The following is a 16283-nucleotide window of genomic DNA, read 5'->3' on the forward strand; positions in this document are numbered from 1 at the left end:
AAGTTGATTTGAATTACACCAGATTGCAGCAAGCAGAGAAGGCTCAAATGGATGCTGAGGCTGAGGATGAGAAACTTAAACAGGAATATATGAATAAATCTGAAAGTCTGCAGAAAGAATTCTCCGAGAAGGAGAAACAGCTGTAAGTACATCTTTTCTGTCTGTAGAAGTATACAGCAGTAAATGTGCTACATTTCAGTATGTCCTGTGTCTTCATACACACTGGTTGTTGATAAATGGTTTTGAACAGAATGTAAATACTAACGTTCTTCATGTTAGGTACTGGCAAGGTGGGAGAAGGTATGCCACTCCAAGGAAGTCAAGCTACCTTTGGGTGCCTATAAAATAATGTGCAGCCTGAGGAGGAAGAACAGCATTTTCTGTCTTGAAGTGCCAGCTTAATACATGAAAAAATTATCTTAAGTGGGGCAAAATATGTAGTGTAGGAGTAATACACACTGACTAACAAAACCCACAAGTATATGGTAGTACAAACTTAAAACAGAAATAACGTTAAGAATAGCTTAGTTAATCAGGCTTATGCATAAGGTGGAAGTGGTTTAACTCACCACTGTGTAGGAAATAAAAATTTACTAGAATCATAAACATTAAAAAGTAATATAAAAGCCAGCCCTCTAGTTCTTCTAATATTAAATCCTTCAGTACTGATTTAAATAAATACATAGTGTAAAAAAGCTCCCTGTAAGGGCAGGCGTTGTCCCTGTTCAGAAAGGTAACTAGTAAATTATTTAAGGCAGTGCAAATCTGTGGTCCATCAAGGAATTGCGATCAAAAATTAGTGATTTCAAATCCAATTATTAGCCCACCCTGCTACAATTCTGAATGTTAATAAACTTGTTTAATTGTCATGACAAATGTTCACTTTACTACACAGTCATCTTTGCAGATTTTGGCAAAAGAACAGTTCAGCCCCCAGCCTTAGAATTCTGCAATTCTGAAACTTCAAGGTCATGTTCACTTCTGATCTTTTCCACCCAGATGCTGAGGTAGTGTCCCAAAATGTAAGTCTTACCTGTAAAAATGGTTTTGGTTTTAAAACAGGAAAATTAATAAAAGTACAAGTTTTCCATCAAAAAACCCTTGCATGACTACTCTCAGATTCTTTCCTCTTTTTTTCTGTTGGCACAATTTAGATCTAGAAGGTTGAGCAGTGTACTTCCATGTTTTGGTTTCTCTGTAACATTGTAAACACCAACACTCCCATGAAAATGGTAGTGAAATTCCAGCTAGAATGGATCTTTTGATAGAGTAGCCCTAATTCCTTTAACTGAACTCCAGTTAATGTAATAGATACCTCGTTATGTTGAACCTCAGCTATGTAAAAAGCTCATTAAAAATAGTCATTTAACGTTTCGCCTTTATTTTTTATTCTGTTCAAAATGCCATAAGCCTTCGTCTAAAATAGAAGATTCACATCTAAGGGTATAATATTAAATAGCTTTTATGAGCACCAGAGATACATGCAGTCATTGTCTGCATCACCGATGGCAGTGTGGTTGATTGGTTTGCTGTATTTTAGAAACGAGTTATGTAAGGTTAAGGGGGCTTTGCCTTATGCATGTTTCAAAAATACTTCTGAATTTGGTGGTTAATCTCTTGCTGTTGTATTACAAAGATCAGATCTTCAAAATTATGCCATATTCTTGGTCCTTTAAATACACCTCTTTTTGAAAGCGTGTTCTAAATGTCAGGTTTGGTTTGGTTATTACATCACTGTCTAAAATATGTTACTGTTACATTATTTATGTTTTAGATAAAGTAAGCGTTGATAATTTGTTCATTATCGTAAAAGTATATTGCACCCAGAAAACTAATTTTTGTTTTTAAAAAATTATACTTTTGTGCACATTGATGTTTTTGGTTGCTTTGCATATTCTAGACTTCAGCTGGAAACAGATTTGAAGATAGAAAAAGAGTGGCGGCAAACCCTAGAGGATGATCTTCAGAAGGAAAAGGAAACTCTATCTCATCTGAAAACAGAGACCCAAGAAATAATTAATCTTAAAAAAGTAAATTTTGTGGTGGAACTTGACTAGTAATTTAGAAATTGACTGCAAAGTTAATTATGCACTTAGACATGGTACTTTTAAGACTTTCTGCTAGTAGATAAGAAAGATTAGATTAATGCATTTTCACAGATAGACTAAATTAAGTCCTCATTTTCCTTTGTATTGTTGTTGTATTGAAGTTTTTGTTTTCTTATCATAGGCCAGAAAGCGCTTCAGCTTCTCTCTGTACAGCTTCGTGTACGCATACATGGCTATATAGTGTTGTTGGTCTCTGCCATCAATCATTTTTATTTTCTTCTTGGAGAGGACTGCAGAAGCAAAAAAGCTTAATTTCTTGGGGTCTAATAGAGTTTAATCCTAACTTGTTGCTGTTTGAGTTGGATTTGGGAATCTTAATAGGGAGTGTGATGGATCATTCACTTGGCTTTCTCAGTAAGATCAGTTTTGTGTAGTAGCAGTTTTTTCTCAGCATTAGGCAAATACAGTTTTGAGAATAATTGGTATTTTTTTGTCTGTTCTATTTTTTGTTTTAAGGAGTTCCTTAAGCTTCAGGAAAAGAACAAGCAACTGCGAAGGATATGTCAAGACCAAGAAGCTGCTCTCCAAGAACTGGCATCCAAGCTGAGCGAGTAATTTCCTTATTCATGATGATTATTATTTTTGTCATATAAATTTGAATTAAGAAAAATAACAGGATGGTGGTCGTGTGAATTAGACTGTATATAACCATATTGCCTAGGCACTTACCAAAAAAGAACTGTCTAGTTAGTTCAGGTCTGTTTATTTTTACTTTTGGCTGGTGGGCTAGATGTGAATGTATGGGAAATTATAGTGCTCTGAACAGAAGATCATAGTTTAAAAGGGCCAGGGGGCATTAGGGGTTGTTTTGCATTGAAAACAGTTGTCTAGTTTGCGTGTTGTGGCATTCCACAGAAGGAGGCAAGTAGAGGTTAACAGCTCTGGCTCCAGCAGGACAGTGCTTTTATCTGTTTGTGAGAATGAATGCATGTTCATGAATTCCCTTCTTTGAAGAGATGAAGATTCTCTGTATGATAGTCACAGGGCATTGTTGCCAGGCCTGTAGAGGATATAGGGGATTGCTTTATCAAAACCCCTTCAGACTATAGTGAACAATAAGCTCTGAGCACAGGTTTTGTTATTGTTGTGTGTTGTTAAAGTTTCATTTAATGATCTCTGTCTTTTAAGTAGTTTTGCCATGACTAGTGTGGATTTTCATGCCCTAGAATAACTTAGTGTATAAACTATGAATCAAGTCATTTCTGAGTGGATTGGCACTGGATGGCTGTGGGGAGGCTGGTTTCTCTGTGACATAATGTGGTCTTGTACACGTCAAGAAGTTCAAATTCTGGTTTTGTACCAGTGCTGCGTGCTAGTTTTAGGTACTTGCACAGAGCTCTGCCAGTGCAAATTTCTGTCATCCACATAACCCCAAGCAAATTTACAGCCATTCAAACGATTCTAAACAGCCATTCAAGCTCTTTAGAGAGAGCTTGTCTTTGTGTAATGCTTAGTAGAGCAGGGCATGATACTGATTGCGTCTCCTGGATGCTGTTATAATATAAAATGCTAACTAAAAGTTCAAAGTAATTTGCTTATAATTTTTTAAGTACCTACAACTTTTGAAGTTGTCAGACTGTAACTGACAGTACAGAAGTTTGAAAGAGCATTATGTTATTCTTCAGATCAAAGCTGAAAATAGAAGATATAAAAGAAGCGAATAAAGCGTTACAGGTGAGTTTTGGGGGGGGGGGAAGAATTTTTTTTTTTTTTTTTACTGTTCCCTTCAAAATCTTTTGTAAGCATGAGCAGACTTCTCTTCAGCAGCAGCTATATGGACGAGACTCGTTGTCTGACTTCCTCCAGCAGGAGGGAACCGCAGATTCCCTGTAAACTCACGGGGGAAAAAGAAGCTCAGTTGCTTTTGACTTTTCTTGTTTGAAGTACAGCTATGCATTTTGACACTTCTGATGGTGCACCATTTGGTATTTTACAAAGCGTATCTGGGAGAGAATGTAGCCAGCTGAGCTTAAATTATGTATTACTTCTCAATGATCAGTAAATATTTGATCATCTGAGGAATTAAGTAAACTTGTAGCACCTGATTCAGAGAAATCTCCAGGAACTCTCCAACAAAGTTTTAAGTTGACAAGCAGGTATTCTTCATTGCGGCACCAGGAGACACAGGGGATGGCTCCTCCAAGCGTGTTTCGTCTGAGCATCAACCAGGCTGTGATTATATTGTTCTTAAACATACATATTCATTAGATTACGTACATTACGTCATACTTTTAAGAGAATGCCTCCTGTATGCATACAAAAATGTGGTAGTGGGCTTTCGGACCCCTGGTGGTTATTTCTTCATCGCTTTGTTTTAGGATCATTGTCATATCAGTCATATCAGTAACCACCAGGTGGTTCTGGCAAAGCTTATCTTAGTAATTTCCTTTTCCCTATAGTTGCTAACAAAGCCTTGAGGTTACTTATTTACAGCCTTATTCTTCAATCAATCCCATTCTTCAATCCCCCCTTTTCTTGTCCTATTGCAAATTCTTTTGCAACTGAGTTATTTCATACTTATTTAAAGTTTCCTGAAGTATTTCCCTGTTTCTACTTGATGCTTAATTTTGTTTCTCTTCCATTCATCACAGTTCATCATGGTTTGTTTGCAACAACAAAAGGAGCATTGGACCATTATGCATGTAATTACAACCATTCCTATTATTACAAATACAGTAAAAAAAAAAACTGTCTCATCCAGGAGAGATTGGGTACCCATGTTGTTAATTTTTTCCATATTTCCCCAGATCCCCATGAGGTGTTGTCCTGTGCCACCTCATGAAATATTTTAACTTGTTTCCACATTTCCTTTAGATCAGTAGTAATTCTTCCACTTTGATCTATATAAGAACAATAGCTATCATTGATTACAGAACAAACTCCTCCTTGGGATGTTAACAGTGTATCTAATGCCATTCGATTTTAGAGATGGAATAAGCCATCTAACAAAGCTATGGAAAGCAATATTTTGTTCTGCTATGGGATTATATCCTTGTTTGATTCTTTTAATAAAACTCTGAACCCAGGTTCCAGAGGGATGAATGTCAATTACTGTAAAGTTTGGAACCACTACTCCTAGTGTGCATGTCCCTTTCCAGTTAGGAGGCAAAGCCTTAAAGGCATTTTCTCCACATAACCAATACCACCCTTTCCCTTCAGGAACATTCCAGTAACCAGTTAAAGGTGTTCGAAGGTGAAGTTGCATTGACCAGCTGCAGTATGGGTAATTTCCTACTGACATGTTGCCTTGATTAAGAGTTTTGTTAGTGGTTACACATTTAACTTCTGACATACTTGAGGCTTGTATCCTTAAAACCTGTAACTTTGTATGGCTGTTGTCGGTATAAACAGCATCTCTCCATAATCTATTCCAGTTTGTCTTAAAGGGAATAGTGAGGCCAATTAAAGGAATACCCAGCCTCTCTCCTGATTTAAGTAGCTGAGTACAGATCCAACAATCAGTCTTGTTTAAGACATTAGTAACCTTTTGTATCAATTTCAGATACAGATTTTGATTCCATGCTTCTACACCTATTATACAAGTCCAGATATGATCGATGTAGTCTCATATGTGTGGGTCCTGAAGACTTGACACGCCATACTTTTTCTTGGTTCTGATGTGTTTCTGGTTCTGGTGCTTTCTTGATTTTTGAGTAATGTATCCAAGCAGGCTGTTCCTTTATCTTCACTGCTGTAAAGGTAGTCAGTAATACCTGGTATGGTCCACTCCACTTCTCTTCTAGGGGATCACCTGCAAAATTCTTAATAAAAACCCAGTCTCCTGGCTTAAAAGGATGAATAGGATAATCTAAACCTCTCGCTCTTGTCCCTAATATTCTCTTATTTATTTCTTCTAATTGTTTTCGCAGATTGATCAGAACTGTTGGAGATAGCCTTCTCCCACTTCCTGAAGACTTTCTCCTTTAAACTGGGACTGATATGGTCTTCCAGATAAAATTTTGCATGGGCTAGCCTCTTCTTTCGACCGAGGTTTAGCTTAAATTCTTAATAGAGCCAGCAGTAAGGCTTGGTACCAATATAACCTGACATATTTTATTAATCTGTTGTTTGATCAGACGGTTCATCTTTTCTACTTGTCCACTGGCCTGAGCCCTGTAAGGAACATGTGGTTGCCTATCAATTTCTAAGTTTTTCTAACTTCTTGTAACAATTTTGCACTGAAGTGTGAGCCTCAGTAGGAAGAAATTGCCTCTGGTACCCCAGAACAAGGTATTATGTCATTTAATAATGTTTTAATGACTTGTCTTGCATTATTTATTCCACAAGGGAATGCTTCTGGCCACCCTGAAAAGGTATCTGTCAATACCAACAAATACCAATAACCTCCTTTTCTAGGTTATTCAGAAAAATATTTGGCACTGTTGTCCCAGATAATTCACTTTTCCAATTGTCCCTACCTGATTCCTGTTTTCAGTCTTAGGGTTATTTTTCAGACATAGTTGACATTGTTTTGTCACTAATTGCACTATGGTACAGAAATTTCTTCCTATGATCTGTTTGTTTAAATGTTGATACAAGGCATTACTTCCCAAATGTGTTTTGTTATGTTCTTCTTGTATCAACTTCCGTAATTGATTATAAGGGATCACTACTTGCCCATTAGGTATTTTTATCCAACCCTTTTCATTTTCCTGTCCTTCCAAGTCTTCAATTAGTTTCATATCTTCTTTAGAGTACCTAGGTTTATTTTGCTCAATTACCAGTTTACTGTCAGGAATTAAGGACATCACCTCAACTCTTTCTGTTTCTGCTGCCCGTTTAGCTTCACGATCAGCCAGATTATTTCTAATCTCTTGATCAGAGTTACCTCTTTGATGTCCTTTACAATGTATGATAGCCACTTCCTTGGCTAATTGTACAGCTTCTAACAATCATAGAATTTCCGCTGCATGTTTAATTTGTCTTCCCTGGGTATTTAAAAAGTCCTTGTTCTTTCCAAATTGCTCCATGTGCATGAACCACACCAAAGGCATATTTGGAATCAGTCCGTATGTTTATCTGCTTGTCCTTTGCCAACTCCAAGGCTCTTGTCAGGGCTATTATTTCTGCCTTTTGTGCTGAAGTGTTAGAGGGCAATGGTTTAGCTTCTATTACCTTTGAAGTTGTAGTTATGGCATATCCTGCTCTTCGTTTACCATCTTTAACAAAGCTGCTGCCACCGGTGAACCAGGAATCTGCACCCTCCAGAGGCTCCTCCTTCAGATCTGGTCAGCTCGAATATACTGTCTCTATAGTGGCCAAGCAGTTGTGAGTTAATGGTTCAGTAGGGGTTTCCTGAAGGAAAGATGCTGGATTCACAACATTAGTGATCGCAATTTCCACATCATCCAGTTCTACTAGGATGGCTTGATACTTCAAGAAACGTGATGGCAATAGCCAATGTGTACCTTTTTGTTCTAGGACTGTTGATACTGCACGTGATACTAACAGGGTGATCTTTTGTGCCAGTGTAAATTTTTGCGCCTCTTGGATGTTTAAGATAACTGCTGCCACTGCTCACAAGTATCCAGGGCAGCCTCCACTTTGTTCATCCAGTTGTTTTGAAAAATAGGCCACTGCTCTTTTATAAGATCCCAATCTTTGAGCCGAAACCCCCAAGGCTATTTGCTGTTTTTCATAGGAATATAGGCAAAAGTGTTTAGTTATGTTCAGGAGCCCCAGAGCTGGAGCTCTCATAAGTTCTGTCTTTAAACTTTTAAACGCTTCTTCAGCTTGATCTGTCCATTTTAGAAAGGTTGGATTTTCTTTTAGCAGCTCATATAAGGGTCTTCCCAGAGCACCATAATCATGGATCCAGAGTTGACAGCATCCTGTCATTCCCAGAAATGTCCAGATATCTTTTAACTGTGGATGGTCACGGTGTTTGACATATTGCTTCCTTCTGAGCTGCTCCAAGTTCTGATTGTCCTCCTGTTATTTTACATCCTAAATAAGATATTCGAGTTCGAATTAGTTGAGCCTTCAATTTAGATACCCGGTATCCATTTAGCCCTAGAAAGTTTAACAGTTCTACAGTCCATTGAACAAATTCCCTCTCAGTTTTAGTAGCAATTAACAGGTCATCCACATACTATAGTAAAGTTCCTGTCTGGGTAGGTGCTTCCCAGAATTCTAATTCTAGTGCCAATTGATTTCCAAAAATGTGAGGTAACACTGTCCAAGTGAGCTGTGTCCTTCCTCTTTCAGGGTTTTCCCATTCAAAAGCAAATAAATTTTGACTTTCTTTGGCCAGGGGCAGACAGAAAAATGCATCCTTCAAGTCCAGAACGGTAAACCACTCCTGATAAATATTCAATTTAGTCAATAAGGTATACAGATTAGCTACTACTGGGTGAATATCCTCCACAATTTTGTTGACTGCTCTGAGATCTTGAACTAATCTGTAACTTTTCCCATCGTATTTTAATGGCAAGATAGGAGTACTATATTCTGATTCACATTCAAATAATAATCCATATATTTAAAAAATTATTTCTTTGTTTCCCTTTTGATCCTCCAATTTTAAGGGATATTGTTTAATTCTAATTGGGCAGGCCCCCCTTTTATTTCCACTTTAACAGGCAAAGCATTTTTTTCGCCTTACCTGGAACTTCAGATGCCCATACTCCCAGATATACCTGATTAAGTATTTCTTCTATTTCAGGGAGGTCCTCCTGTTTGCATTTCTGTTGAATTAAAGATAAAACTTCAATTAATTGATCGTTTTTGACTCTTAATTTCATTTTGCCTTCTTTAAATGTTGCTTCTCGCCCTAATAAAGATTTTTTTGGAGGATTTGGCATGTATAAAGATTTATGAATTCCTATTTGTTTTCCCAATTTATACTCTAAAGGTTTCAGAAAGAATGCTTTTCTTTGGTTTTGTTTCCCCCTGGTATTTTTTTTTTTTTTTTCCTTGGTGGCCAGTAGTTCCCACATCTGTCACAAATTCTTTTCCTCCGATTTAATGTCGAATAAGTTGCTCCTGTATTCACTTAAAAATTCCACTTTATTTCCTCTAGTCCCAAGTTTTAATTTAATCAGTGGATCTGCTAGGGTAGATTTCCCAGGTCCCTGTCAGTCTAGTTCCAGTTCAGTCACTGGAGCCACCCCATGGCGCACTCCTCCCAGGGCAGTCTCACTTCCAACATCCAAACTCCTTACAGTATGCACACTGATACCTTCCCACAGGAGAATTCAATTTCTCACCTCTGCCTGTCATTCCTCCTCTGCCTCGTCCTCTCACATTAGTCCCTCCACCAGTTTCTACTTGTCCCAAAGCAGCCCCTGTAGCCATGCCTACAGCACGACCCAGCTCTTTCTTCTCTACATGTTTCTGATTCCAGTACACTCTCCACACTTATTTAACATTCTCAAGTCCTTCTGCTCTGTTGCCAGTGACAGCAACCTCTTCCTCCTTATCAATAACAGATGGGGCAGATGCTAAGAGTGCACCTCTCAGAGATACATAATCCCCCAACCTATCTTCCTGATTACTCTGTTTGGGTTTGTTTTGTTTTTTTTTTTTTTAACTTTAAACATCATTCCCCCAATATCACAGGCTGAACAACATCTCTTCAGCTTAGCTTTCTGCTTTTCCCTGTCCTTTTCCAAAGCCAAAATTAGGGATCTGACAGAGCTATATTAATTTCACATTTCGTCTGCCACTCTGGTGGTTTCTTAAAGTGAAAAATGTATCTGCACACATCACTTCTTCCCATTTTCCCTGCCACCTGTAACAATGTATTATAATTCAGAGTTCCATTTTTAGGCCATTTCTCCTGATCCCCCAGAGTATACAAGGGCCAGCATTGGTTACAATATTTCACCAATGTTTTCTTATTTACTGAGCCCCAAGGAAACCCTCCTAGTTCTTTCCAGTGTGCCAAATTGCACCCTAAAGGACTTTTTCAAGATGTCTTCACTCTGCCAATTTCCCATTATCTATCTTGCGTTCACATACACACACATGGGATCCCACAGCCACACTCCACACAGTTACAACACTTGAGGCACAGACAGAGACTAAAACTATATCAAATGAACAACAATAAGTCTGTCACCAATATTAAAATCACAAGACCAAAATCATCACTATAACAAGCCGCAAAATAGACACACTCCACACAGTTGCAACACTTGAAACAGAGACAATTAATAACGCAGTTACAACAGTCTGTCACCAATACCAAAATCACAAGACCAAAATCATAATTATAACAAGCCACAGATTAAGTCAAATACCAGTAAAAAAATCCAAAACCATTTCTACAAGACGCCCACTGCGTCTTGCAGGACCCAAACCACAAGATGCCCCCTGCTTCTTGTGGGTGCATACCAAATGGATGCTAGCAGCCGGGTATACGCCTTTACCCATGAGATTTCCTATCTCAATTTACAGAAGGCTTCCAAACCTTGCATACGCTTACCAAACCAATTTACCAAACCGAGATGCCCCCTGCGTCTTACAGGCTATATAAAAGAAAAGAATACCTTTTATGAAGATGGTCCTTGTCTGCTCCTGCAGTGATCCAAATGAGTCAAGGGGTCCCTCCAGGAAAAACTCCTGAGGGCCCTAGGGAGACCTGTCCTCAGCGGGTCCTGGAGCTGAGCAGAGAGGGTACCATCTGGGGTGCCAGATTGATTTGGAGAAATCTCCAGGAACTCGCCAACAACGTTTTCAAGCTGAGAAGCAGGTATTCTTCATTGTGGTGCTGGGAAACACGGGGGATAGCTCCTCCAAGTGTGTCTCCCTCGAGCATTAACCAGGCTGTGATTATATTGTTCTTAAGCGTGCATATTCATTAGATTATATACATTACATCATACTTTTAAGAGAATGCCTCCTGTATGCATACAAAAATGTGGTAGTGGGCTTTTGGACCCCTGGTGGTTATTTCTTCATCACTTTGTTTTAGGATCATTGTCATATAGGTAACCGCCTGGTTCTTAGTAATTTCCTTTTCTCTATAGTTGCTAACAAAGCCTAACGTTCTTGAGGTTACTTATTTACAACCCTATTCTTCAGTCAACCCCATTCTTCACACCAAAGCTGATAAAATATGATCTGAAATGTTAAGAGGTTTGGAACTTTAAAGATAGGCCGGGAGCACTGAGAGCAGAGATTTTGTCTGCACGTTTGAACATGTGGCATGTGAACTTGCATATTACTTCAGTGCAAGTGAAGATGTCCGAAATGGTTTTGTTGAGCAGATTCCTGGTTTTATTAATTGGTTTAGACAGAAGGAAATTAACAGTTCTTATTACTGTGTCCTGGGTTCAGTAGTAGCAGTCATTTTTCTCCTTCTTGGTAGCTGGTGCAGTGCAGTGTTTCAACTTTCAGCTTGGGAACAGAGCTGATAACAAGGATGTTTTGGTTTGGCCAAGGACTTTGTGAGCCTCATGCTCTGCTAGGGAGGAGGGGAAGCTGGGAGGAAGCAGAGATAGGACACCTGACCCAAGCTAGCCAAAGAGGTATTCCATACCACAGCACGTCATGCCCAGGATGTAACTGGGAGTTAGCCGGAAGGGCTGGGAGACTGCGGGGTTGGAGGAGGTATCGGTCGGTGCTTGGTCGGGTTGGGGGGAGGGAGTTATCAGTCGCCTGGTGGTGAGATGTTGTATTCTCTTCCCTTGTTATTTCCGTTATCATTATTATTGGTGGTGGTAGCAGCAGTGATTTGTGTTATACCTTAGTTACTGGACTGTTCTTATCTCAGCCTGTGGGAGTTGCATTCTTTTTGATTCTCCTCTCTGTCCTTAGGGAGAGGGCAAGAAGTTGGGGAAGCGAGTGAACGAGTTGTCTGGGTTTAAACCATGACACACTGACCTGTTTTGTTTTGTTTTTTCTGCAACTTGGGGACTGTTCCTGCGTGATGGGCAGGGAAATAGACTTCAGCTCTGAGACTTGAGATACATACCTTTCTGCTTTTTCTGGCTCAGCCCTTGACCAGCTTTACTACCTCAAGCACGTTCGCTTTGCACCTCCTGCTCTGTCTCATCTCACAAAGTTTTGCATTGTTTTAGAGTGGCCTTGTACTTATTTAGAGTCTCTGTGACATTATACTGACCTAAGGGCATGCAATAATTCAGGCAGTAAATACTGCTGTTGATTTGTCTTGTTCTCTGGAACCCAAAGTTTAACTTCATCAGATACATATATTTACAATATTTTTTCTCCAGGGCCAGGTTTGGTTGAAGGACAAAGAGGCTACACGTTGCAAGTTATGTGAAAAGGAATTTTCTCTTTCCAAAAGGAAGGTAAAACTTCAGTGATTTTTCTTACAACTTGTTTACATGTATTATGAGAAAAACATTAAATGTATTAGAGATGTAGCATGAAATGTCAATGCTCAGATGAATGCATTGTTATTTCTGAGATGCCTTTCTAGTTCCTCGGTATTTACAATGCACCTGAGCCCAGGTTTCACAAGAAACACTGCCTTTTGGTGAAATGCTACTGTGGAACATAAAAATCGTTCAACCTACTTTGTGGAATCATCATTTCAAATGCTTGTCAGGTCTGGAACTGTCACAGTTTGACACATGTGGGATTCTTTTTGTGGCATTTTTTTACAATAGGCTAAGAAAGTACAAGGTTATTGTCGTTTTAAAATAAAATGTGATGTTAATTTCTATGCTTTATTAACACGTGCAGGAATTTTTATTTTACCTTTTTATGTTAAATCTCAGTTAGGTGCCTGACAGAATCATCCGGTCTGGAATATCATTGCTTGTACTACATTTTTATATAGCAGAGTATGTTCTTAATTCAGGGATTGTATCTGCAACTGGTGGTTCAATCCTAGACAGACCATGGTCTGTCTAGATGAATTTAGATGAATTATCTTCTGAAAACCGATTCCATGCTCAGACCAAAGAAGTGCAAGGAATCACATTTCAGATTGCTCTGTGTATACCGTTTATTGGTATCCAATTACCAAGTATATTTCTAGTGTAAAAGTTTTAATTTTTAATCTTCTCTCCATTATTTAGCATCATTGTAGAAACTGTGGTGAGATTTTCTGTAATGCCTGTTCGGACAATGAACTGCCTCTGCCTTCTTCACCAAAGCCTGTTCGGGTCTGTGATTCCTGCCATGCAATACTTATACAGAGGTGCTCTTCTAATGTGCCGTAAGAGTATGCTACAAGATATTTATTACCTTTTGGTATTTGGCTAATCCTGTAAAAAGAGAATGTGAACTAAAGAACATAGAGCAGCATTTCAAGAATTTCAGGTAAGCAGTTCAGAGTTGTATTTTCAAGGTACTGTAGAGGAGTTACATGCCTGCTTTGTTTTGAAACAGAGAAAATGGGACCCAAGTGTAGAAAATGGACATGTTAAAAATACAGATGACAATGTTAGTCTCATGAATGGCTTGGAAGCTGTTTTGGAGGAAGCAGGGCTGGTTACAGAGGAGACTTGGTGTTAACATCTGTTTGATGAGCATCTTAGTCATTATGATGATCTTGAAAAAGATGATGTACTTACCTGCTTTTACAGGCTAGTCTGCAGCAAGGCCAACCTAATATTGCTGCAGAATGTGCCTGTGATATGCTGCTGTGAAGCAAAACTGTGCAGTAGGTAGTTTTAAATTGTATTAAAAAAAAAAAAGCAATGCAATTAATGCAGTGGTCCAATGAGTTACTGCCAAGTAACTGTATTTGTTTACTTCCCCTCTGATCAAGATTGGATATATCCAAGAATATTGCACTGACAGCTCTGTTCTTTGTAGTCACAGGTGTAAGGGGAGATTTTGTCAAGCAGGAAACAAGCAGTGCCTCTAGGCACTTGGGTCATGGGAGGTGCATTTTGTTGAATTATTTTTTTAAATTAAGTATTAATTTGACATATCTGTGTTTCCAGTTAAAAGAGAGATGTCCATCACAAAGTCTTTGCCTGACATTGTCTGTAAAATTATCTTTGTATTGTTTTCATGTAAGCTGTATGGCTCTGGAAGCAGGGTGAATCTGCCAGTTGGAAAGACTAGGGTTAACTACTGGAGACCGCATCCTTTCAGTGTTGGACAGGGAAGTTCTTCCTTACTCTGTCATCATCTTTCTCAAACTTTCAGAATTTGCTCCTAAACGGCACTTTTTTTTTTCCAGAGCACTTTTCACTATATCCAGGTCTGACCTCTCTTCACACCAATGGTAACTTCTGCTGCAATGTAAATCTTCATTCTTCCTATAGGCAAATACATCCCTTGGTAAATATTCCCCACTTTACCGTCACTTCACTAGAACCAGTGTACCCTCTGCCCTTTAGCTGCTTGTGTGATGGGTTCCAGATGTGGAATCTCTACGCTCTGGCCAGTACTGACAAGCCATCAGCAGAATTACCAGCCTGGTAGTTCTTTCAGCCATGGGCTTAGAATATGCTTATAAACAGGAAAAAGTCTCTCTTGAAACAGGTCTTCTAATTATTCTTGTACTTTGTTTAGCTTAGTGTTGTCTCTTGAGGATAGGTGTTTAGTTAATATTCTAAAAGCCAATAGGTCTGTTCTTTTTAACACCCCAGTGTAGTCGCTTTTGTAAAGAAAAATGTTTTTAAAATTACCTGATGTAACTTTTTTGTGAATACAAAACAAATACTTGTAAATCTGTAAATATCTTTTGGAAAAAATAAATTTAATTGATCTGCCACTTAACTATGTGAATAATGTCACTAAATTTGTAATTCAGAGTATTAGGTAGGACTTGTTCAAGTTGCTTAGAAGTCTTTGCATATATTGAGGAGTGGCAACCTACCCCCTACTAAGGAGATAACAAAGCAAGTGCTGCTTATGTTCCTGAAAGTATTCCAAGTGTTTTTTCCCATAGGCTTTATGTGGGGTAAGTATGGAGACAGCAGGGTGCAATCTAGGATACAGAGGGTGCTTACTGGTACTGCTTTCCTAACTAACTTTTTGAAAAATATGCAACTAAACAAAATTAATTTTAAAATAGGCAATCTTTTAAAGTAAGAAGACAGCACATTTCTGTAACATGCAATAAATTAAATTTGTATTACTTAACTGCAATCTTTCCCTCTCCTCTGTACTTGCCTATTTGCAAAACAACTGCCTTGAACAAAGGGGCAAGTATTCTATGATGTTCTCGGTGATTTGCTTTCCCCTTTCTGTCAAACACTGTTCTTTGACAGATCGTGGTTTTAAATTATCCTCACACCCAGCATAGGAACATCTGTGTTCATCAAGAGAAACTTGAACTGGGCAGAGTATCAGAGCATAGTTTGTTCTTCTTGAGAAATGATTTCTGAGTTCATGAGTTTAGGGCCTGAGCAAGTAAACAGAGAAATATGTTCCTCCTCCTCCCCACACCAGTCAACTCACACTGAACCCACTTTCTCAAAAAGGTAGGTCAACCTACTGTGTTTGCACCCGCCTCTCTGAAAGTAAAGGGAAACCTCAGCTGGCTGCTGGTGTTCCTTCTCATAAAACAGAACACAAAATATACCCAAGTGAGGAAATGGACCAGAACTGACAGTATTTTGCAGATACCTGCTATGCTGGTAGAAAAAAACCTGCTTCTATTACATGTACACGTCCTCCACCTTGCTCTAAGATGCTTTTTCCTGCACCTGGATTAACTTTTTTCCTGACCTTTGCCATCTTAAGTTTTCTGAAACACAGCAGCTTTTTCAGGAGCAGACTAAGAACCCACAAGAGCAGAATTAAAACACTGGTGTTGAGGCCTCATCTTCCCTCTCCTGCCTAGCCAAAAATACTCCAGAACTTGGAAAGCTTCCTGGGCCAATTACCCTTTCACAGCTTTTATTTCCAGTCACTATGAGACAAAACCACAATCTCTAGTGAAATAAACTCCATTCTCCTCTCTCCCACAAGAAGACATTTATTACATATATAACACAGTACTAGCAAAACAGGTGACAGATTTTCAATACCCAAGATCACATTTGACATTTTAAGGGAGGCATTGAGAACAAAGCAATTAATTTGGGAGATCACACTGGCTCAGAAGAATAAATACCTTTTTTCATTACACATCAGGTATGTTAAGTGTCTTCAAACAATAGTTGCTTACATATCTTACATGTCACAAATGCACAGAAAGTTTTATCAGTGTGTTCAGGTTGTGTGGAATTTACCAGGTAGTGGGCTTATCATTTTAGAGATATTTTGCTTCTAACAAGCTCATCTAGAGAATAGCTT

At 38.7% G+C, this 16283-nt stretch overlaps 1 protein-coding gene and 2 long non-coding RNA genes across 4 annotated transcripts in view; 1 reads left to right on the forward strand and 2 right to left on the reverse strand.

Annotated features, from left to right (window-relative positions):
* The window catches only part of RUFY2 (RUN and FYVE domain containing 2), a 33212-nt gene extending 18453 nt beyond the window's left edge, over positions 1-14759 (forward strand). For both annotated transcript variants that reach the window (XM_062630468.1, XM_062630467.1), the window contains exons 13-18: positions 23-142; positions 1901-2030; positions 2565-2659; positions 3734-3782; positions 12290-12367; positions 13103-14759. In XM_062630468.1, coding sequence (XP_062486452.1) covers positions 23-142; positions 1901-2030; positions 2565-2659; positions 3734-3782; positions 12290-12367; positions 13103-13246 — 616 coding nt within the window. In that variant the 3' untranslated portion in view covers positions 13247-14759. The remainder of the gene's footprint in view (positions 1-22; positions 143-1900; positions 2031-2564; positions 2660-3733; positions 3783-12289; positions 12368-13102) is intronic.
* On the reverse strand, positions 4013-12621 carry LOC134169703 (uncharacterized). The gene is made up of 3 exons (XR_009966999.1): positions 11929-12621; positions 11155-11380; positions 4013-4149 (listed from the first exon to the last, which is right to left on the reverse strand). It is a non-coding gene; the product is annotated as an uncharacterized LOC134169703 (long non-coding RNA).
* On the reverse strand, positions 6726-10845 carry LOC134169702 (uncharacterized). The gene is made up of 3 exons (XR_009966998.1): positions 10601-10845; positions 8713-8794; positions 6726-8054 (listed from the first exon to the last, which is right to left on the reverse strand). It is a non-coding gene; the product is annotated as an uncharacterized LOC134169702 (long non-coding RNA).
* Positions 14760-16283: the final 1524 nt, after the last annotated feature.

The sequence above is a fragment of the Pezoporus occidentalis genome, unplaced genomic scaffold (assembly GCF_034315485.1).
Source record: "Pezoporus occidentalis ecotype Australia unplaced genomic scaffold, CSIRO_AGI_Poc_V1 ctg352, whole genome shotgun sequence".
Classification (NCBI taxonomy): domain Eukaryota; kingdom Metazoa; phylum Chordata; class Aves; order Psittaciformes; family Psittacidae; genus Pezoporus; species Pezoporus occidentalis.